The sequence below is a fragment of the Phragmites australis genome, chromosome 16 (assembly GCF_958298935.1).
Source record: "Phragmites australis chromosome 16, lpPhrAust1.1, whole genome shotgun sequence".
NCBI lineage: Eukaryota > Viridiplantae > Streptophyta > Magnoliopsida > Poales > Poaceae > Phragmites > Phragmites australis.
Genome location: NC_084936.1, coordinates 10,275,420 through 10,298,635, shown reverse-complemented (window position 1 = coordinate 10,298,635; position 23,216 = coordinate 10,275,420). Strand labels below are relative to the sequence as shown.

The 23,216-nt window shown below is 44.2% G+C and overlaps 1 protein-coding gene and 1 pseudogene across 1 annotated transcript; both read right to left on the bottom strand.

Moving 5' to 3' along the window:
- Positions 1-4,981: 4,981 nt before the first annotated feature.
- Positions 4,982-23,216, bottom strand: LOC133895822 (diacylglycerol kinase 4-like). The gene is made up of 12 exons (XM_062336339.1): positions 22,576-23,216; positions 16,819-16,941; positions 16,104-16,241; positions 15,936-16,021; positions 9,424-9,526; positions 9,261-9,336; positions 8,568-8,650; positions 7,177-7,247; positions 6,318-6,395; positions 6,130-6,217; positions 5,931-6,047; positions 4,982-5,473 (listed from the first exon to the last, which is right to left on the bottom strand). Exons 1-12 carry the CDS (start codon positions 23,017-23,019, stop codon positions 5,309-5,311), a joined length of 1,572 nt encoding a protein of 523 aa, XP_062192323.1. The 5' UTR covers positions 23,020-23,216; the 3' UTR covers positions 4,982-5,308.
- LOC133895351 (pentatricopeptide repeat-containing protein At5g66520-like) lies at positions 20,243-22,513 on the bottom strand (annotated as a pseudogene).

Genomic DNA, 23,216 nt, shown 5'->3' with positions numbered 1-23,216 from the left:
TGGAGACATCATGTAGCACAAGGCATGCCTCGTCGCTAAGGGCTACATCCAGCGACAGGGGGTGGACTTCAATGAGGTCTTAGCCCCTATTACTAAACTAGAGACGGTGTGGCTCCTACTCACCATCGCTGCGCACCAATCTTAAGAGGTTCATCATATGGATGTTAAGTCAGCATTCCTGAATAATTATATCTGGTAGGAGGTCTATGACGCGTAGTTGCCTGGCTTCATTGACAGCAAGCATAAGAACAAGGTGATGCGTCTCCACAAGGCGCTCTCTGATTTTCGCCAAGCACCATGCGCCTAGAACGAGAAGCTGGACGCCACTCTACTCACACTTAGGTTTCATCGTAGCAGCTCCAAACACGGAGTCTACATGCGAGGTGAAGGTGAGAGTCAGCCGATTGTAGGCATCTAGGTCGATGGCTTAATCATCACCGGTGGCAACACTTATGGCATCCACAAGTTCAAGGGGGGATGAAGAATCAATTACAGATGAGCAATTTGTGGACGCTCAGGTACTACCTTGGCATCAAGGTGCACCAGAGCCCGGGTGGCATCGAGCTCGGGCAATCTACCTATACGTTGAAGATTCTAGAGAAGGCCGAGCTGGTGGACTGCAATCCCTACCATACTCCAATGGAGGGATGTTTCAAGCTTAGCAAGTCAAGCTCATCCCCGCCGGTCAATGTTACTCTTCCAGAGTCTAGTCGGGAGCCTTTGGTACCTCGTTCACACCCAGCCAGACCTGGCCTACTCAATAGGCTAGGTCAGCTGCTTCATGGAGGCGCCACATGAAGGGCACCTCATCGCTATCAAGCACATATTGCACTATGTTGTAGGGACAAGAACATGGGGTATTCTCTACATGGCCGGGAAGAAGAAGAGTGTGCGGCCATGTCTATTGGGCTACAACGACAATGATATGGCCGGTGACACCGATGATAGGAACATCACCTCTGAGATGATCTTCTTTCTCGATAGCAACCCCATCTCCTAGCAATCGTCCAAGCAGAAGATGGTGGCCCTATCGTCATGTGAGGTCGAATATATCACAGCAGCATTTGCGGCATGCCTAGGGATGGCAATAGGTCAGGTCAGGTGCGATTTGAGCCTAAACCCGCCCACCATGAAACCCTAAAATGAAAACCCGACCTGCACCTGAATCACTAATTGGGTTGAAAATTGCCCCCGCGCCTAAACCCAACAGGGACCCAAAAAGCCGATAGGTACCCATCGGACCGGAACTGCAGCACAAGCTCTAGCTTCATCTAGTTCCGTCATAGCTTCATTTTGGTCCACCATGGTCGAGCTTCCTCTCATCCACTTCCTTCCTTCTCTTCTCAGCCCCATCACCTCCCTAGCTCACTGCCCCATCACCTCCCTAGCTCGCCGCCCCATCACCTCTGATCCTCTTCCCTCTCCTCGTCTCTTCCAAAGGAGGGTGAGGTGCAGTCGAATGACAGAAGGGGTGGCGCGGATGGGCATGGAGGGGGTGACGCGCCAGCACGGAATGGTGGAGGGATGGTGCCGACGCAGCTGAGTATGGAGGGGTGGCACCGACAGAAGGGCGAAGGGGGCGGCATGGTCGGGCATGGAGGGGCGACGCGCCGACGCCATCGCAGAAGGGTGGAGGGGGCGGCGCCATCATGGAAGGGTGTGGAGGGGCAACGCGCCGATGCTGTCATGGCCAAGCACGGAGGGGCAACGCCGTCATTGAAGGGCGAAGGAGGCAGCACAGCCAGGTACAGTGGGGCGACGCACTGATGCTAGGTGCAGAAGGGGCGGCGCTCCGGTGCGGAAGGGTGGCACCGACGTGGAGGGCGACGCAGAAGGGAAACGAGGAGGGGCTCAGGGGTAGTGGGATTGAGATGGTCGGTTGCCTTTTTTAGGTGGGCTGATATTTGGTGGAGAGTGGGCTGTTGGGCTACCATTGCAACATGGCCACCAGATATTGCTTTGTTTTGGGTCCCTGATGGTCACCCACGGGCGGAAAGTTAAACCCGCCCCCAGCCCACAACTTATCAAGGCCCCGACTCGCCCCACAAGCGTAATTTGATGCCCGCACCCGTCCCCATCGAGCGCAAAACCCGTAGGGGGCCCACACCGAACGGGTCCATTGTCATCCCCAGGAATGCTAGGGTGTTTGACTGGCATGGCTTCTGAGTGCGTGACTTATTTAGCTCAAAGCCCAGCGCACCAGTCTTGAAGGTGGACCATAAGTCCACAATCTCTTTGGTCATATATCCAGTGCATCACGATCGTAGCAAGCACATCGACACGCGATATCATTATATCCGGGAGTGTGTGGATCAAGGCTTGATTGATGTCGAGTTCATTCTCACGGAGGAGCTACTCGGGGACATTTTTACCAAGCCACTCGGTCGCATCAGGTTCCATGAGCTGCGTGCCAAGATTGGCCTGGCACAAGTCAAAAAAAGAAGGCAACGACATGATTACGGGGTGACCTGTTGAGCTAATCCGGTCACATGCATGCTAATTAGTTTGCTTTGATTTGTGCATTAAGCAGCAGGTAACAATAGCTAATTAGATTGCTTTGATTTGAGACATAATGTATTGCATGGTCTGGTTTTTGTTTCCTTTAAATAAGAGATAAGTAAAACAGAAAAGCACAGTCTTAGCCTAGCACTAAAAATTCCTACGTGTTCTCGCTTGTGTTCATCGTGGTTGACTCCAACAATTACATGCAATAATCCAGCAATAATCACATATATCACAGATCATTCACAACAAGAACCACATATATATTCACCATCATGTCAAGTCTTAATACACAAGTTAGGGCATCATGTCCACAAAGTCCGCACTAGCTAGTCTTCTTATGACATGTCATGGAATCATGTCCACAAGCACATACCACACTAGCTCGTTGCCAAGCACCCGAGACATCAATGTTGGTTCATCGGCCCTCAGTCATCTTATTAGGACCCCAACCACGCCTTCACCGTTCCTTTGGCGCCGAGTCATCATACTTGACAGCTAAATGATAGATAAGAAGAAAAAAGACTTCAGAGGATGCTCCAAATACATGTGAAAAAAGGATAATCCTAATATGTAAATAATAGCTACTACCACCATTCGGATTTACATAGCTTTTGATTTGACATGTCTACCCTCCCTCAATTCATTCACTCCACCAGTCCAGCAACCGCACATTAATTCTAACCCAAGTTCTCGCACATGCGCATGTTAACCCACCAGTTTTTAATAAGTGCTATTTGGAAAAAGAATGCCTAGGAATCTGAGAACGACATCTATTTAAAAAAAAAACTAAAACGGCATCTAAACAAGAATAGAGGTAGTAGATAATCAAGACTAATAGTGGAATGCCAGCTTCAAGACTTCAGTTTAACATCCAATGTGAAATGCAAGAACAACCAGAGAAAATATTAGATTTAGTAATATGACAAGAAGATTTTCAATTCACACATTCTCAACCTGACTATTCTATAAACAAACCAGACAATGTGGTATTATCTTCTCAAGCTATATGAAAAGAGGAAAAGTACGGCACCCAATCATATATTTAACTATAACTGAGGTACTATCTTCTTAAGCTATATATTTTTCTTTTTTCTCACGTTTTATTTTAGGGTGGCAGAATTACCATATCCCAAACATATATTGACATGAGATGGTTTATCATCCGGGGAGAACCTTGCATGTTATATTATCTATTTGGCGAACTGATGGCCAACGGATCTGAAAGGAAGAAGCGTTATGCGCCATCTGATTAAGGTGGGTCTAGGAATTTTATAGGATCCAATAAGGATAGACCCCGTGAGACCCTCTTGTCCTCCACTAGCTGCATGACACGTCAGGTGTGTTAGCTCCTGGTGTCGGACGCAGAGAAAGGGTCTCACGGGAGACCCGGTCCTATAAATTTTTTCTCCTACACCTTTTGATCGAACTGGTTTTAAAATTGATGAAGGTACAACAGGTTCTGGGGAACTTTGGTGTGACCCCAGGGACGCTAGCTGCGGATTGGTGAGGCGAGGCTCTCCTGGCTCTTGCTACTCACATCTGACATTGGGACATGACCAGTCCGCGCGGCTTCCATTTTGCACGCCCGGTTCCATCCATGCCTTGTTTGCAGAGCAGCTGCGGCGCCGGGCGCCCGCCTCCTGCCGCAGTGCAGCTCCCACGTGCGCCTGGTGCCGCGCGTCCTTGCGCAGCCGCTGCCGCCCGAGCACCTGCCCGCCGCTCGCCGGCTCTGCCGATGCCGGCCAAGGTCGCCCGACGCCGAGGAAGGCGGGCTTGGCTTCTTTCGAAAGATTTGAGTGCGAGTGGTGGGCTACGCATTCGCCTGATTGCTATCTATCTTTTCCCTTGTGCGGCCCATCTAATCCCCTCTATCTTCTCTTAAAAATTTGCATGTACCGCAACTAAAGTTGTTTACGTGGCTGCATGCCGTCGCCACCGTGACATCCAAAACAAGTTGGCGGGAAAACACGCGCCAAAACCTCAATAAAATTTGCAAAAATAAAAAAAACCCGGCTTAGTCGGTTGCCCATTACCCCGGTCATTTTTAGCCCCTCCCATCACTCAAATTTCCAGGTTTTAGATAGAGAACCCCGAAACCCTAACCTCTCGTCTCACCGGAGCTTATCCGAGATGGAACAGATCAAGTTGGATCATGCCGGAGATGGAGAAGTCATTGTCAGATCTCACCATCGGAGAAGAGGGTGGAGAGGAGGAGATGAAAAATCAAGTGATGGAAGGGGCAGAAACACCCAAGTAGATTATAGCAATACCCTTTTCTACACTACATTTCCCGCCCTCCATACTGGTGCTACTCCTTTGGTAGCTTGTTCAAAAGTCTAGGACGCAATTTACACATCGCTGTATGTAATCAGTGGGATGCAAGCCATAGCATCTTAGTCAAAAAATTTAGATGCCATGCTGATTCTCACCAGTTGGGAAAACATAATTTCTGTAAGGTTTCCTTGTACATCCAGAAAGGAATGGTGACAACTTGTCTCTCACCTCTCTTTCAATCTGGTAGCAATCAGTAGGGTCGAAACTACCGTCCTCAAATTACCGAACATAACCAGCACTAGCTTGATGCAGTACACGGAAATTCAGTTAAGCATTGCGATCAAAGCACAGACACGCCATTGCATTCCGTTGTTCTGCGTACATCCTCAACTCAATATACAGTTGTTAAGATTTCAGGCAACCGTGATCAAGATTGTGCTGTGCCTGGAGTTCATCGAGCTCCAAGCTGGAAGCTGGAAAATTTTCTTGGCTGCTCCAGCTAGGCCATGGCACAAAATATGGTCTCCAACTAACGATCTCCACCGTTGATTATCAGTGAGGGGTAAGGCACCTTCTTTATATCAACAAATGTCGAATACTCGGAGCTAAGTGGTTGCTTCCATGGCTCCCCATCCATTTGCATGAATGCGTCCCGCCATTGGCCACCTTTGATCTCTATCCGGATTGCGGCTGCCTGAAAATGGCATAGCGGGACAAAATTATATGATTTCTTCTAAAAGTGGTTGCAAAAAACCAATAATACTTTTTATAGTTGATTTTTTCTCGTTTATAGAATATCTTTTTGGTTTCATTTGTGCCATTTGCTAACAAGTCACAAGATAAAATAAAAGTTTAACTCCAGTGTGATCTCCTTTCAGTCTTACTGAACTTGAACTGTACTGCACAGTGAAATACATTTTGGTATTCAAATTTTGCATTAACAGGTTTAGTGAAACATGAAACTCTTCTAAGGAAAAGTGAGCATATAACAGTTTATCAGTTGCCGTACCAAATACTGTACAGATGGAGAACCACCCCTCTTCTAATGATATTCACAAAAGGCAATGCACAGTTATGAGAATAAAGATTCGAATAGATAATCATCATTTTGAATAATCACTCAAACCACTTCTTGTGTAGGGAGCAAGTACCTGAGCTATGTGCTTGGCAGATATAAGTTCAACCATCACGAGAGATGCATGCCACCCTTGCTTCAATCCAAATATTTCGAGAAGACCATCATCCGATTGGGCTTCAACAAATCCTCTCTATTGGCATAAATGAATGTATCAGAAGACTATTGTAATGAAATTGAGGACATAAATGATCACAGTAATTTACTCAACACACTTTCTCCAAATATTCAGGCTTCAAGTTTCCCCATGGGTTCCTTCCGCTTGCATAATTGTGAAGGTTTAATGCAACAATGGCCCTCACACTGCATTACAGCATTTTTGTCAAATGAGTTGAATTTCATTTTCTATATGTCGAAGCATGATCCCTAGCTAGCCCAAAGTAGCGAGAGATTGTCAGCTTGCCTTGATGGTACAGGAATGTTCTCCCACTCAGAGCTGTCCATCTTCTTGATTGCCAAACGGATAATGCTCCTCAATCCCCTGCATATTATGGAAGAACAAAGTGAGAGTTCCTATACAGCTCTGCTACTCTGGATTGCGAAATCAGTGCTGCTGGTGAATAACTCCTGATAACCGAAATATTTGTCTGGATCTGAAGGTTTAAAAGCAAGGAGTCTACTATAGTGAACAATATTTTGAAGTCATGGATGAGTTGGACTTCGATTTTGGATTGAATGAAAAACTGCAGAAAGTCTTAAATAACTAATAAAATATATTTTTCATAAAAAAACAACAAATACAATTAGAATTTAGAAGAAAGGAAGATTACAGCTTGAGTTTTTGGACATCGAAAATAAAGACTAAACCAGTCCTAATCCATCATTGCCAGCAACTGAATAGTATGAGATTACTGGCATTTGGTGTAAACTAGTGCAAGGATGTTTTCAGAGACATGGTTCAAATCGCATCACATGATACTCTTTGCGAGTAAAACCCATTTGACTATTAGAAAAAGGAAAATCTCCAACTTACGACCTTCAACTATGGTATGAGTCCAAATACATACCTGCAACTCTAAAACCATCTAAAACACAAACCCTGCACTATGAAAACTGTTTAAAAAACAGCCCTCATTGATGTTTGGACTCACACGATAGTTGAAGGTTTAAAATGGACACATTATTCAGGTCATTTTTCAAACAAATAAAAACCTTTAAATATTAGGATAGTCACTTGATCAGCGGCGTTGCTAGACATGTAGGCATTTGCAAAAAGGTAAGATACATTAAAACAAACAAAAAAAGAGTACCAGCTACCGTACCTTAGTTCAGGGTCACTAATGCACTGTGTAAAGAACCATCCTTGCTTGCAGGTATATCCTGCGTAAATTAACTGTCACAAAATCAGCCAATCAGTAATTTAGTTAGAAATGCTCACTCTAAAAGTGTTTTAGAAATACAGGTCATATGGAAAAGTTCACATTTGCCACACAGAAGGGTCTAATTTTGTTTCTGCCACTGTGGAGTTGCATTTTTCTTCAATGCAACTTCAACATTCTATTCTTTTTTTCTTATTTGCTGTTGTTGTCAGTCCTAAAAAAATGCAAAAAATATCTCTCTGCTCTTATCCTGTCTGAGGAAGATAAGGGAAATAACATCAAAACACTTCTCTAGAACAAGTGCCAGTGAGTGTATTGTGCTCAACAATTTTTGAAGGAAGTGAGGGTGAGAGTTTTCTTCCTTTGTTACTTAAACCTGATAGGGGCAAAGAGGTTATTTATGCATTTCAGTTAGGGTTGACTAGCAGTTACTAATGGCAATTGCAAATAATAAATGAATCAGCAGTATGTAGTATTATGGAAGAAATCTACACCTTTTGCTGAAAAATAAATAAATTTCAGTGGCCAATATGAAATTTACTGGTCAGCAAATTACAAAGTTCTCTAAAAAAATTCACATGTCCAAATTTGTACCTTGACCAACAGGAAATTAAAAGAACTATCCATTGGATAAGGCACGCTTCAATTCATGCAGTGGAACCCTAAATTCTGGAGTTATCATTGTTTTAAGTATAAAATATGTAATCCTTAAGCTGCAGGTTTTCGGGTTCATTGTTAACTTACGGAAGAAAAGAGATTATTCTATGTACTCCTTATAATTATTGCTACAGGTGAGAAACATGAGCCTTCATGAGCCAACGGTAAAGGCGTAAACTAGTTAGGGACATACATCCCTTACTAAATATACGACACTTAACAAGAGAGAGGTAAGAGACACGGGCCTTCTTGAGCCAACCGTAAAATAGTTGGGCCTATACATGTTACTAAATATACCACACTTAACATTCATATCTTACCTTCGCTTAGCTGCCAAATAACATAATGTTAATAGTTTGAAAAATGTAGCTGAAAACAGTGATTCTTCCCTTTTGGTTAGGACTGAGATATTGTTTTGTGGATTACTCAAAGAAAAAAATATCTGTTATTCATTTTTTCCTTTTTCTAAATAAATGGTAGCATAATTGACTTGTTAGTTGCCATTGAAACTTTCACTACATTGACTGCAGATCTCCTATAGATAGTCATGCTGACCCAAACATTGCAAGCATGCATCAATAAGGATATGCAAAACCTGAACGATCAATGTTAGGGTTTGGACTGATGAGCAGTTGAGTTTTCATAAATGTGGGAAAGGGCATCCCCAAGTTGATTACCTTATTAGATAAAGGTCCACTTGCAAGAAATGGCTTCTCGTCACGTAAATGATGAAATCCATAAGCCACTTGCGCATCCATTCCTGCATTACAAAGGAAGTGTATGGTCAAGGCCCATAGTTAAGGTACCTATGTAATGAACAGATTACAATTGGCAACATATTGTGATGAGGAACAAAACCCCATCAATACATATTGTCCTAATGTCCCTAATGTCATCTTCTCTGACGCTGAACATGAGTTTAAAGGGTACCAGAAATTGGGGGGGGGGGGGGGGAGGGGGACTACTGAGAGACGATTTCATCTCATTATCTCCAATGTAGCACTAAGAAAGTATTATTAGTTGCCATTATTAGTAAATAAAAATAAATAAAGCACAAAAAATCCCAGGTTCTTTTTGAGAACACATCACAGGTGTTTATCCGCATTTGGAACAGTTTGCTACCTAATTCTTCTTACCTGAACTAACGAAAGACAGGATCTTGAAGATCCTTCAAATTGATATGATGCAACATAGGAAGCACGATGGATATTAAAAAATGGGTCAAATGAAACAAGATTGTTTTACCTATAATATACAATATAAGAAGTAACTGTACCCAGGATTTTTCCAAACAACTAAATAATCTAAAGATTTAAAGGAGACACTAACAAATATGTTCTTAACAAAGAGACTGTGAAAAAAGAAAGTACCTATGCTGAAGTAATTATAGAAAACACCATCAAAGCAAGACACTGTCTCAGGCAACTCTCCCTCAGCAGTGCCATCCTGAAGGAAAGAGAGACTTATCTTAGTCGAGCATAAGGCATCATTGCGACAATCCAAGAAGATAATCTAGAAGCATTGGTGCATTACATCATAAAATGTACACTCTCCGAGATGCCTAAGGGAGTGAGGGAGGTCCAATTCTTCTTCTTCTTCTTTTGTGCCTTCAGGCATAGAAACAACAACAAGCCAACTGCACAAAGGCAACATAATATGAGCCATTGGAAGTGGTAAAACTATGTTATGTGGGCCCGATCATATGCACACCGCAAAAGGAAGGAGGGAGCGGCGGCAAGAACAGCAGTAGTTTATTAGGATTAGGAGATAAGTTTCCTTCTATTATGAGATTAGGTTTGGTAGGAATCAGTTTTATTTGGTTAGGATATTTGGTTTGAGTTAATTTCCAATTCAGCAAGAGATAAATTTGATAATTTAGGATTTGGAGTTAGATTTGGATTGTATCCTCCTCCCTATATAAGGAGAGGCAATACTCATAATAAATCAAGCAATTAAAAGTCCTCTCTCTCTCTCTCTCTCTCTCTCTCTCTCCCCCCCCCCCTGCGGCCGAACTCCTCTCTTGGTCTTCTTCTCCAACAGTACCACGACGGGGAGGCGGCACAATGGATTGGTCTCGCCTTGCCGTCAACCACGACTACTACCTTCGGAACCCTCCGCAATTCACAATATCTTGGTATTAGAATAAGACCTTCCTGAGATCCCCACCATGCTGAGTTCAGGCGACGAGGCTACCTCAGCTGACCAGGCCACTCTGGATATCATCTTGCAGAAGGTGAAGAAGCTTGACACCATGGAAGCCACACTACGCGAAATTGACACTCAACAACGGGCACACTACATCGTTATCATGCGTCTGGAGGCTCAGTGCGACTCCACATCATCGTCACGCGCACCAGGAGGCGACGGCATACTGTTGAACCCACACGCCAGCGGTTACTCCGACGGTCACACCCATGGTGCGCGCGTGGATGACCGCGACACAGATCGTCTTCCTCGCTTCCACAAGCTCGACTTTCCCAAGTACGACAGGAAGACCAATCCCCTTTTGTACCTTAACCGGTTCGAGCAGTTCTTCAAGGGGGGGGGGTATGCACACACGAGGAGGACAACAAGGTCTAGTGGGCATCGTTCCACCTAACCAACTGCTTGTAGCAATAGTACATGCGCCTGCCACGCGAGCTGCCACCACCTCGTTCCTGGGACCACCACATCCACCAGGTGTCGGGGACCGACTCGGTCACAGTTCACTCATACCGGTACCTAGTGTCCCACAAGGATGAGCTAGAGCGCCAGTGTCGTGCCTTGGAGGAGCAGGGTGTCATCAGGCGCAACACATCGGCCTTCTTGGCGCCGGTTCTACTCGTCAAGAAGGCAAATGGTTTGCGGCGCATGTGTGTCGATTATTGCGTCCTCAAGGATCGCATGGTGAATGACAAGTTTCCCATCCTAGTGGTTGACGAACTACTAGACTAGCTTTGCGGAGCCATGTTCTTCAACAAGCTCGATCTCCGTTAAGGCACCACCAAGTGCGCATGCATCCCGCATACGTGGCCAAGACAACGTTCTGGACGTACGAGGGACTGTACGAGTTCTTGGCCATGCAGTTCAGCCTCACGAACGCACCGACTACGTTCCAAGCATTGATGAATGAAGTCCCGCGCCCCTACCTCCGCCGCTTCTACCTCACCTTCTTCAATGACATACTCATGTACAACTCGTCCAGGTCAGCTCATCTCCAACATCTCTAGGCTGTGTTGTCCTTACTGTGCAAACATAAGCTCTTCACCAAGCACTCCAAGTGCTCCTTCGGTGAGGAGTCGGTGGCTTATTTAGGCCACGTGGTCTTGGTAGCCGATGTAGCCATGGACTCTGACAAAATCCAGATAAGTTTCCTTTTATTAAGAGATTAGGTTTGGGAGGAATCAAATTTATTTGGTTAGGAGATTTGGTTTGAGTTAGTTTTCAATTCAGCAGGAGATAAAATTAGGTAAGTTAGCATTTGGAGTCAGATTTGGATTGTATCCTCCTCTCTATAAGGAGAGGCAATACTCATAATCAAGCAAGCAACTAGAAGTCCCATCTCTCTCTCTCTCTCTCTCTCTCTCTCTCTCTCTCTCTCTCTCCCTTGCGGCCAAACTCCTCTCTCGTTCTTCTCCAACAGTACCACGACAGGGAGGCGACGCAGGGATTGGTCTCGCCCTGCTGTCAGCAATGATTACTACCTTCGAAACCCTCCACCAGCCACAAGCCACAACAAACTGGGTGTACAAATCTTACCTATTGAAGAAGGAACTTGGTCATAAAGATAAATTATGAGACTATAGTTGGTGTGAGGATGAAAATAACATGCCATGAGTGAATAGAGAAAACAAACATCAAGTACCAAGCTAGCTAAATGAGAAGCTATACAGATAGCAAGATCATTTTAAGCATGAGCTATCTTTCATATAAATAATTCCTCTAAAGGCTTTAACATGGACATGAAAACTTCTAGGACAGCAGTCGTGGTCTGTCGATTTAATCACTGCGTGATGTCCCACCAAAGTAACACCCCTAAAGCCAACATGTATTATCAACATTGCACTGGCTTTCATAAAAAAGGAAAGTCCTATTTCATGATATGGGAATAGAAACCTACTAGGTTAACACGATGTGCATGAAAAATTCTATAAAGCTAAGCATAATGGTCGATGTAGATAGTTGGTACTTTCTTCGTTTACAAATAGATATATTTTTCAAATGGAATGACTAAATTGGAGGAGGTCATGTTGATGTCTGAAACAACTTGTCTTTGGAAACAGAGGGATATGGCACTGATGGTCCTTGTTCAAGTGATATCAAGATATAGAGGGGGGGCGGGTTAAAGTACAGAGATAATTTTGGCGCTAACCAATTGGCCAATATTTTGGCGACCAATTTCCTAAAACTATGAATCAAACTAATAGAACGATAATCCTTCACATGAATAGCATCCACTTTTTTAGGCAAAAGAGTGAGAAACGCAGAGTTAAGAAACCTCAAATTGGCACACCTCCCTTGTTGCATTGCTAACAGCGCACCCATCAAATCATCTTGAATAATAGACCAACAAGACCTATAGAACCGCTCGGTAAATCCATCGAGACCCAGAGCTTTGTCTTGTGGGAAATCTCTGATCGTTGTCCACACTTCCTCCTTAGAAAATAGCTCATCAAGATAGCCCAAAGAATGCTGTTGTTGATGAAGCATACCCAAATTAAGAGTAATAAATCTTTGCTTCGAAGAACCCAAAAAATTAGAATAGAAGTCAAACACAGCTGACTGCTAATCAACTTGAGATGTGACAGTAAGATCATCCACTTGAAATTTTGCTATAAAATTTTTCCTCTTGCGGTATCTTGCCTGCTGAAATGATGTATTAGCCCCCCTCCTTCAGATAAAGAATACAAGATCGCTGCCTCGCAATCATGCGATCAAGAGAAGCCAAACCAAGGCAATGTTTCTTCAATTTCAATCTCAACCAATCCTCTATAATTGTGAGAGGATGATGATCCCGAGCAATTTCAAGCCAATGTAGGATCTCTTTAGCCATGGAAAACTGAGACTTGACATGGCCGACCTTCCTCTGACTCCAACTTTGAAGACCCTTGCTAAACCTTTTCAATTTAACATGGAAACGCTCAATAGGACAGATAGCAGCAACCGGGGCTTCCCAATTTAAACTAACCACTTCTTGAAAATCCTGAAGAGAAGGCCAAAAACATTCAAAATGAAAGTGTTGCTTGCCCTGAATGTTAACTTTGAGACCGAGCTATAACGAACAATGATCACAAACCGAAGAGGCCACACTTTGAAAGAGAGAATCTAGGAAGATCCTCTCCCAATCGACTGAACAAAAAAACTAGCCTAGCCTCACCAAAGTAGGAGAAAGCCGCTCATTCGACCAAGTATACTTGTGGCCCAACAAATTGATTTCTTTCATCTCAGTATTATCTATCAAGCAATGAAAACGACCTATCATAGCCCGATTCAAATTCCCATTAATTTTCTACTCAACTTGATAAATCAAATTGAAATCCCCTACCAACAGCCAAGGACCATCACAGAGCGCGTGAACATCACGAAGTTCATGTAAAAACAATAACTTATCCTCATTTTCCCGAGGCCCATAGACACCCGTGAACCACCAATTGTTTCCTTCATCTTCGGCGAACAAAATCGAAACTGAGAAGTTATCAATTCTAGAGCCCAAAGCTCGACAAACTGCCCCTTTCCACACAATGATAATTAATCAGAGTGCTTTTTTTAGAGGACGGAGTATTCATGACAATTTTCTTATGGTCTAGCAAACTGCTACGTGCTTACATAGGTGTAAGGATCTTCACCTTTCCTCAAATTGGATATCTCAAAAGCGTTTGACTGTCTCATGGCCTTTTCTTTTGGAGGTTCTCGGTAGTTTGAGTTTTGATCATCGTTGGTGCAATCTCTTATGCGGTTTGCTTTCTAGTTCCTCCACTCATGTTCTACTGAATGGTGAATCGGGTGAGGTGATTAGGCATCATCGTGGTCTCAGGCAGGGTGATGCTCTCTCTCCCATGCTTTTCCTTTTGGTAATGGATGTGCTAAATTCTTTAATCTCTCATGCTTCTCAAGATGGCCTATTGTGTCCTTTGTCAGCACGAGGGCTTCAACACCGGGTTTACTTATATGTTGATGATGTGGTGTTATTTATCAAACCGGTCACCGAGGATTTGGAATTAATCAAGGATGTGCTTCAGATTTTTGGGATGCTTCGGGTCTTAATACTAATATCCTCAAATGCCTTGTTACACCTATTCATTGTCGGGATATGGAGTTGGCTATCATTCAGGACATCCTGCCTTGTTTTTGTAAAAGATTTCCTTTGTTCTTATCTGGGTCTTCCCTTGTTGGTCAGGAAGTTGTCTAAATCAGAGTTGCAACCAGGGGCGACGCCACGTTGTGTCTCCCTGGTGCACGGGCACCAGGCTAGAAAAAAACTTAGTGCTAAGTAGCACATTTTGATCACATATAGCAGTAGAAATTATTCATTTGGTCATGCTGTGCACCACCATAAAATTCATCCTAGCTTCGCCCCTGGTTGCAACCTCTTGTTGACAAGGTGGTTGACCACCTTCTGAGTTGGAAGGCCTCTTTGATGAACCATGCAGGGTGTTTAACGATGGTTCGTGATGTTTTGTCAGCAACACCCACTTACCAGATGATTACTATGGATCTTCCTAAATGGATTCTTACGACAATTGATAAATTGAGATGCGGTTTTCTTTGGAAGGGTCAAGAACAAGCAAAAGGTGAAAAAAATTTACTCTCTTGGAAAAGGGTTTGTAAGCCTCTTCAATATGGTGGCCTCGGTATTCATGATCTATCGACTCTCAGTTGGGCTCTTCGCATGAGATGACTTTGGCTTCAGAAAACGAAGCCTTTGTGACCATGGCTAGGATTACAGGTCCAGGTCCATCCGAGTACTAGGGCTTTATTTTCTATGGCCACGGTGACCTTAGTTAGGGATGACTCTAATACTAGATTTTGGTTGGATCGGTGGCTTCATGATCGGACAATTGGTGAATTGCTTCTCATCTCTTTGCATTGATCCCGAGAAGAATTGTTAAGCAAAGGTTTGTGGCTGAAGCTTTAGTCGACCTCAATTGGGTATCGGATATTAAAGGGGTTCTCTCTGTTCAGGCTATTGTTAAGTATCTCCAAGTTTGAGATTCGCTTGATGGTCTGATTCTGCAGCAAGGGGTGCAAGATCAACAAGTTTGGAAGTTATCAGGTTCGGGAGTTTATTCTAGTAAGTCGGCCTACAATGCCTTTTTCGTTGGTTCTATAAGGTTTTCTCCCTGGAAACGTATTTGGAAATCTTAGGCGCCACTGCGTTGAAAGTTCTTCTTATGGCTTACAATTCTCAATCATTGTTGGACTGCAGACATATTGGCTAAACACGGTTTGCCTCATCCTCCTTGCCCTTTCTGTGATTAGGTTGAAGAGACCATTCAACATTTGCTAGTCTCATGTGTGTTTACTAGACAAGTTTGGTTCAGCATCCTCCAAGAGGTCGGCTTGCACGATGTTGCTCCATAGCCGGACAGGTTTGCATTTTTCAAGCTGGTGGTGCTATGCTTTGAAAGAGGTTGACAAACGGCATAGGAAGGGCCTAAATTCTCTCATCATTTTAGTTGCTTGGGAAATATTGAAGCAACGAAACAATTGTGTGTTCAATGGAGCTTCCCCTGCTGTTGAATTGGTGGCACAGGCTGTGGCTGTGCAAGGATCGCTTTGGTGTGCTACTGGTGCCAAGGACCTCTAAGTCCTTTTGGCTGGGTCTTAGGTTCTTCAGGTTCTGCTGGGGTCAAGGCTCTTTTAGGACCTTTTTTTTCTAGTGTTTGCATTGTTCATTTGTAATTTTCTTGGTGTTCGGTCTGTTTTTTGTGTCTCGTTGTTTGTTGTACTTTGATTTCCTCTTTTAATGAAATGACAAGAAAAAGTACAGAGATAATATAATAATAAAATTGCAACAAAATGCGTACAAAACCTTAATAACTTTCAATCTGATAATTACGAGTCACCTGTCTAAACAAGAAACTGAGCCAAAAATAGCCTTGTAGAGAGATCGTTTAGCAGCTGCTTTCCATGAGAAAGAAAATGAAGCACCCTGAAAATAACTGTTATGTGATGAAAAACTTGCAGTAAGTAGCTTCACAAGACTGTAAAAGAAAAGAAAGAGATTCTTTTACCCAACCAAAGCTCCTGGAGAGATCATTTCCAGTTCCAAGTGGTATGACAGCAACTGGAGGAACAGGTTCCCTGTTCTGAACATATAGGTCTCCTAAACATCCCAACACCCAACCTACTGTTCCGTCACCTCCTGCAACCTAGGAAAGATGAACTATAAGTATTTAGAAGCCACAATCCTTTTTTTTCCCCTGAGGTGATGATCAATCAGAGTCCATGTTCACAATGTCTTGAAAGAAGAGTTTCTCATTGATAAAAAAATCAAGAAACATTGGCTAACAATAAGACTTGGGACCTCCCTTCGGCCTACAGGCCTCAATAGAAAATGACATGAATTGGAGTACACCCGAAGGCATTTTTAACCATGGATCTCAACATCATTTGCGATGCAAGACAAGGACAGCAACAGCAACTACCCAAACAAGACTCATGGCTAGATTTCGCCAAACCCTTAACCAATTGGCCCTGGAGAAAACCACAGTAATTTTGGAGTACGAGGGTGTTGCAAATTACTCTAGGACTGATTGTTATATGAAACATCGAAATAATGTACTTGTCAATGATTTTGTTGAGATACTTTTTACAATATAGAATACATATGGTCAAACTAGTATAACAACTGTAAGACATGATGATACTACTACCTTGAAATTGACAGAATGCGTAACTAATGTTGTGTTTTTACAGCTATTGCAGCCAACAAAGTTATGTACATACCATGACTCTCAGATTATGGCGAACGGACCTCGCACTATGATCCCCAGAGTCAGCAAGTTGTTCCAAACAAGCCAAAACATATTCCACAAAGTCAGAAGGCTTCACAACAGTCAGATCAAAAACCTAGATTCAGAAAAGCTGTTGTCAATAAGAATGCATTTAGTGCCTAACCATCTCAATGTTTCATGAAAGAACAGAGCAGTCCTAAATATTAGATACTGTGTTCCCTTTATCAGAGTACAAGTACAGAACAATGTGCTGTAACAAAGCAGTGTTACTGCAACTTCCTGTAACAAAGACAATATATACATGCGAACCTAAAACTGATGGTTTTCAAATTTAAGTGATACCCTGCCATTCTGCAGTTTCAGATATGTTTAATAACATTCACTAAAAAAGGATAATTACTTCTTACAGAAATAGATGTTAAAACACAAAATAAAACTGTATGAAATAGAGCCAATTAAAATCCATAAGAAATGAACCAACTTCAACAAACTTGAGATAGCTATGGCAATATTCTGCATGAAATATATAAAAAAGGTCATGTATCTGCATCAGTTTGTAGAACTAACAATTTAAATTTCATCAGCAAAGAAAACCCTACGAGACACACACACACATGTATATATATATATATATATGTATATATATATATATATATATCAGTTTGTAGAACTAACAATTTGAATTTCATCAGCAAAGAAAACCCTACGACACATACACAGACATTATATATATATATAATGTCTATATATATATATATACTGTATGTATATTCTGCAGGTATGCTCATTGTAGTTCATGTCTGCGCACATCCCACAAGTTGTAACTCACAATGTTTCGAGTTGTGTGCGCAGTACGAATAACAAGATGTAACTCACAGTGTTAGTTTCTCGTGTTGCAATTATGCATTTATGGACGTGAAGTTGTAACTGGTCTACCTAACAAGTTGTAACTCACTGTGTTTCGAGTTGTAACTGGGAGATGTGCGCAGTGCGAATAACAAGTTGTAACTCACAGTGTTAGCTTCTCGTGTTGCAATTATGCATTTCTAGACGTGAAGTTGTAACTGGTCTACCTAACAATTTGTAACTCACAGTGTTTCGAGTTGTAACTGGGGGATGTGCGCAGTGCGAATAACAAGTTGTAACTCACAGTGTTAGCTTCTCGTGTTGCAATTATGCATTTTTGGACGTGAAGTTGTAACTGGTCTACCTAAGAAGTTGTAACTCATAGTGTTTCGGGTTGTAACTGGAGGATGTGCACAGCGCGAATAGCAACTGCGCATAGGCGCAGAATAGTCTCACCGTGGGATATATAACTCGACCCAAGGGGAGAGATATCCCGAAAGCATTGCATTAAGGTCGAGAAAAGGCCCCGAAAAACGGTTACAACCTGCATGCTATCGCTGAGCGACCATGCTACAACCACAGTGAACACACGGCGATGATCTTTTTTTTTGCGAGAACCAGGATTCGAGCCCTAGTTGGTAGCCTCACACCTAGAAGTCTTACCACCATACTATTCACACGTTCTCCCGTGTATATACATATATACGTGTATGTGTGTATGCATATATATACGTGTATATATATACAAGTATATAGCTATTATGTGCCTAAGCGCACTATAGTTCACTGTTGCGCTGCCCCTTAATTACGATCCCAAAAGTAAAGTATAGTTACGATCCACAAGATATGTTAGCTACTACAAATATATATGGTCGTAACTCGGTATCTTCTCTAGTTGTAATTATATACTTTTTGTCATGTGATCGTAACTTGTTCACCTCTGCGCACACCCCCAGTTACGATCTCAAAAACAATATAGTTGCGATCCACAAGATAGGTCAGTTACTACAAATATATATGATCGTAACTTGGTACCTTCTCTAGTTGTAATTATATACTTCTCTCATGTGATCGTAGCTTGTTTACCTCTGCGCACACCCCCAGTTACAATCCTAAAAGCAATATAGTTACAATCCACAAGATAAATCAATTACTACAAAAGCAATATCATGTTGTAATTCTATAACGATCCTAAAACTTCATCAAAATATAGTCTTCATGTCCCCTCCGCTCGGCCGTTGCAGACCGTAGGAGTGAAGCTTCCATGGAGGAGGCTTTGTATGTGCAACCGAGCCCTGCGGCCTCCCACCCATCCCGCTGCATCGTCATATATATATTGTATGTATATTCTGCAGGTATGCTCACTGTAGTTCATGTCTGCGCACATCCCACAAGTTGTAACTCACAGTGTTTCGGGTTGTAACTGGGGGATGTGCACAGTGCGAATAACAAGTTGTAACTCATAGTGTTAGCTTCTCGTGTTGCAATTATGCATTTATGGACGTGAAGTTGTAACTGGTCTACCTAACAAGTTGTAACTCACAGTGTTTCGAGTTGTAACTGGGGGATATGCGCAGTGCGAATAACAAGTTATAACTCACATCGTTAACTTCTCATGTTGCAATTATGCATTTCTGAACGTGAAGTTGTAACTGGTCTACCTAACAAGTTGTAACTCACATTGGTTCGAGTTATAAATGGGGGATGTGCGCAATGCGAATAACAAGTTGTAACTCATAGTGTTAGCTTCTCGTGTTGCAATTATGTATTTTTGGATGTGAAGTTATAATTGGTTTACCTAACAAGTTGTAACTCACAGTGTTTCGGGTTGTAACTGGGGATGTGCGTAGTACGAATAGCAACTGCGCATAGGCGCAGAATAGACTCGTCGTGTGTATATATATATATATATATATATATATATATATATATATATATATATATATTATAAAACATAAACGATAAGTTTCTTATGCCAGCATAAGAAAATGAACTGGTCTGCATGTTCCATTTTATTCAATTGTGTCTTCAAAATTCACCATCTTTATTTGCCTATATCTCCCCGAACAAATATTTGATCTTTACCCACGTTAAACAATTTATATCTTGCTCAAAGTGCCATAGGCCCTTTGGATAGGCTTATTTTCAGATTTTTTCTAAAAAAAGCTAGAAGTTATCTAAACGGCTGGGTTCTGGTCCTGGTTTCTACTGGCTTTTGGCTGCCTGGGGAAACAGTTATGGATGAAATGAACTAAAAGCTGAGAAGCAGGTTCTGGCTGGCTTTTGGTTGTACTGAGAAGCTAAAAGTTTATTGTAAAAACCAACAATTAAAATTTAACAACCATAATAGTTTCCTCAGCTAGCCAGAAGCTCCGAAACCACAACCTATCCAACTGCAGCCATAGCCGTGTAAGAATGGCAATAATGTATCAATGGCATTTCCAGCTTAACCCATTGACAAGGTTCATACATCGTAGTCGATTACTTCTGATTATCGATTAAAAAGGCAATATCCTCAGTTAACAACTGAATATAGCATGACCTCAATGCAGACTAATATTACTGTATCGGGAAGGGTCAAATATTACTAAACTACGAACAACAGTATCCATGGATGTTAACATTAGTGACGGCATGGCTACAGATGTATATTAGTATAGCAAGCAATTGATGCTTTAACCAACTTGATTCCCTCCACTCGTGAATCCCTGATGTATTCATCAAGATGAAAGAGAAGCATTTCGTAACTGATACACACTAATGAATCTGGTACCAATTTTAGTAGACAAAAATGTTAACTACTACCAATAATCCTTGCAAGAACAACTGCCATCTTTGAACAAATCGAAACGTGTTCAATCTCTAACAATAATTTCTCTCCCATATACTTTGGATATTAGTTTCGTGACATGATGGCAATCATGGCAAACTCTGAGATTCTTGACTATCCAAATGGGCATATTGTCACTTGTACTAATCAAATCAAATGCAATTACCACCTTTCTCACTGTGGCGGCTGAGTGCGTTCTCCTCTTCAATATCAACCAAGACTTCCTTCTTGTCAGGGATGTAACCCTCCTCCAATCTAATCCTACTATCAATTTCATGCCATTTTGTCAAAATATCTTTTATGTGAGGATGAGACAGATCTCCAACAATGAATTGGTGAATAACTCCTTTAATCTCCGTAGTGCTACAACTGGTGTCTTGTCTACTCCCTTCTCACGCATTAGGTACCAAATTTCCCTCGCAGAAGCATGCCTACCTGAGGCAGCATAAATGTTAGCAAGAAGTACATAAGCACCACTTTTGTCAGGTTCCAACACGATTCAATGCTTGACAGCATATTCAGCCAACTCCACATTTTTGTGAAACCTACAACCAGCCATTAGAGCTCCCCAGATCAAGGCATCAGGTTTCATGGGCATTTTCTCAATCATCTCTCTGGCCTCATTGAGCAAGCCATTTCGAGCAAGGTCTACAATGCATCCATAGTGCTCAATATTTGGTTTAATGCCATATTTCCTCACCATCGAATCAAAAAGTTCCCGACCCTTGTCAACCAATCCCGCATGTGTGCATGCACATAATGCGCCAATGAAGGCATTGTCATCCGGCTTGACACCTGAGCTCTCTATCTGCGAGAACAGCGTTAATGCCTCTGAACCTCTGACATGCATTGCTAGGCTTTTTATCATAGTAGTCCAAGCCAACACATTCTTGTCCTTCATTCCCTCAAACACCTCCAATGCCAGTTGCACCTCACAACACTAGGCATACATATCAACCAAAGCTGTACCCAGAAACACGGTGATCCTCAACCGATTCCCGTCAGGGCTCAGAATTCCTTTACGTAGGGATTTTCATTCCCTTCAACGTTCCAACGGTTTCCCTTTACAATTCCCGTCACGAAATGATTTCTAAGATCATTCCTTTTAGGACGGGATTCTCTCTCCTTTCTCTCCACGAATTCTTTCGAAGGAAAGCTGTTGGAGATGAGAGAAAGTAAAGGCAATGTAAACAGAGAGGGGAATCGAGAAAGAAACGAAATAAAAAAAATATAATTGAGGATGGTCTAATGTCATTCGCCTTCATGTAACCATGCACCCACTTCCCTTGCTCCAGTGCGCCGAGCTGCGCACACGCCACAAGCACCACCACGAGCACCGTGTTGTCTGGGCAGACACCCTCAGCCTGTATCCGTGCGAACATCCCCACCGCCTCCCTCCCATCCCCAGCCTGTACATACCCATTCACCATGGCGCTCCAACTCGCAGGCATTTCGTCGAACAGCGCCCGGCCGTCGGCGACCCGCCCCGCCCTCGCGTAGGCCGTGATCAGCGTATTGAACGTGGAGGCGTCGATGGCAGCAGCTGTCAGCAGAAGCAGGAGCCCGTCAGCCAGCCGGCCGAGCGCGTTGTTCACGAGGAGGAACCCCACCAGGCCGAGCTTAACGGCGTGGGCGTGCACGGCGAGCGCGAGCCTGGTCACGCCCGGGGCGGCGGGGGACAGGGCTATCGACTTGAGGAGGGACGGGAGAGTGTGCGGGGTGGGGAGGAGGCCTGCGCGGAGGAGGTGCGCGTAGAGTGGGAGCGCGCGGAGCGGGAGAGCGCCTGGATGAGCGCGTTGTGGAGCTCCGCGCTCCGGCGGAGCCGCCCCGACGTGACCAGCGCCGCCAGGATCCGCACGATCGCCCGCGCGTCGCCACCGCCGCACCGCGACAGCAGGTCCACGTAGCGCGCGACGACGGCCATCTCATCACGCCGTATTCTCCAAGCGCTCGCCGAAACGCCTCGTTCAAAGGCCACGGCACGCAACACGAACGTTTCATATACATGAAGAGAGAGAGAGAGAGAGAGAGAGAGAGAGAGAGAGAGAGAGAGAGAGAGAAGGGGTATTTGACCTGGTCTTCGCCGATCAGCTCTTGGAGGCGGGTCTTGAGGACGGGACCGAGGCGTCCGCCGCTGCGCGGGTTGACAAACGCGAAGAGTGGCGACTCGGGTGCGTCATCGTGCGCGGCAGGGTCGAACCACGGGTTGCACGCGCCCCGCCCCTCGCCGTCGCCGTCGAAGGCGAACGCCCCCGCGGCGGGGTTCCGCGCGCGCAGCGCGGCGTGCACGGCGGCAAGGAGGCGGTGCGGGAGCGCGGCGCGTGCGCGGAGGTCCTCCTTCTGGAACGCGGACGCCGCGGCGCGGCCGAACCCGCAGCTGCGGAACGAGAGCGACTCGATGAGCGCCCCCACCAGAGGCGGCGGCGGCGGCGTGGGCGAGCGCGGGGACCGCGGCGGGGCCTCCCGGTCCCGCTCCGCGGGCGTCGGCGACGACGTCGACGACCAGAGGGACGACATGGAGAGCGTGTCGGAGCACGACCGCGACCGCGATCGCCACCGCGGCCGCGATGGCGGGTTGGAGTCCGGGGAATGCGTCGTGGGAGGTGGGGGACGGGAGCGCGCGACGCGGCGGTTGCAACGGAGCAGGGAGGAGTTTCTGTATGGTTGGTTTGCCGTGCGGGGAGGAGGGAGGAGGCTGAGCCTGTCCTCAGCTT

What these genes read in the sequence shown, in the direction of transcription:
- LOC133895822 (XM_062336339.1), bottom strand. Translation starts at nt 23,019, where the DNA reads ATGTCGTCCCTCTGGTCGTCGACGTCGTCGCCGACGCCCGCGGAGCGG. An exon ending in TCAGTTTCTTGTTTAGACAG is followed by an intron (nt 9,527 to 15,935) that starts GTGACTCGTAAT and finishes GCCTTTGTGCAG; the next exon opens with TTGGCTTGTTGTTGTTTCTA. An exon ending in CTATAATTACTTCAGCATAG is followed by an intron (nt 8,651 to 9,260) that starts GTACTTTCTTTT and finishes TTTGTAATGCAG; the next exon opens with GAATGGATGCGCAAGTGGCT.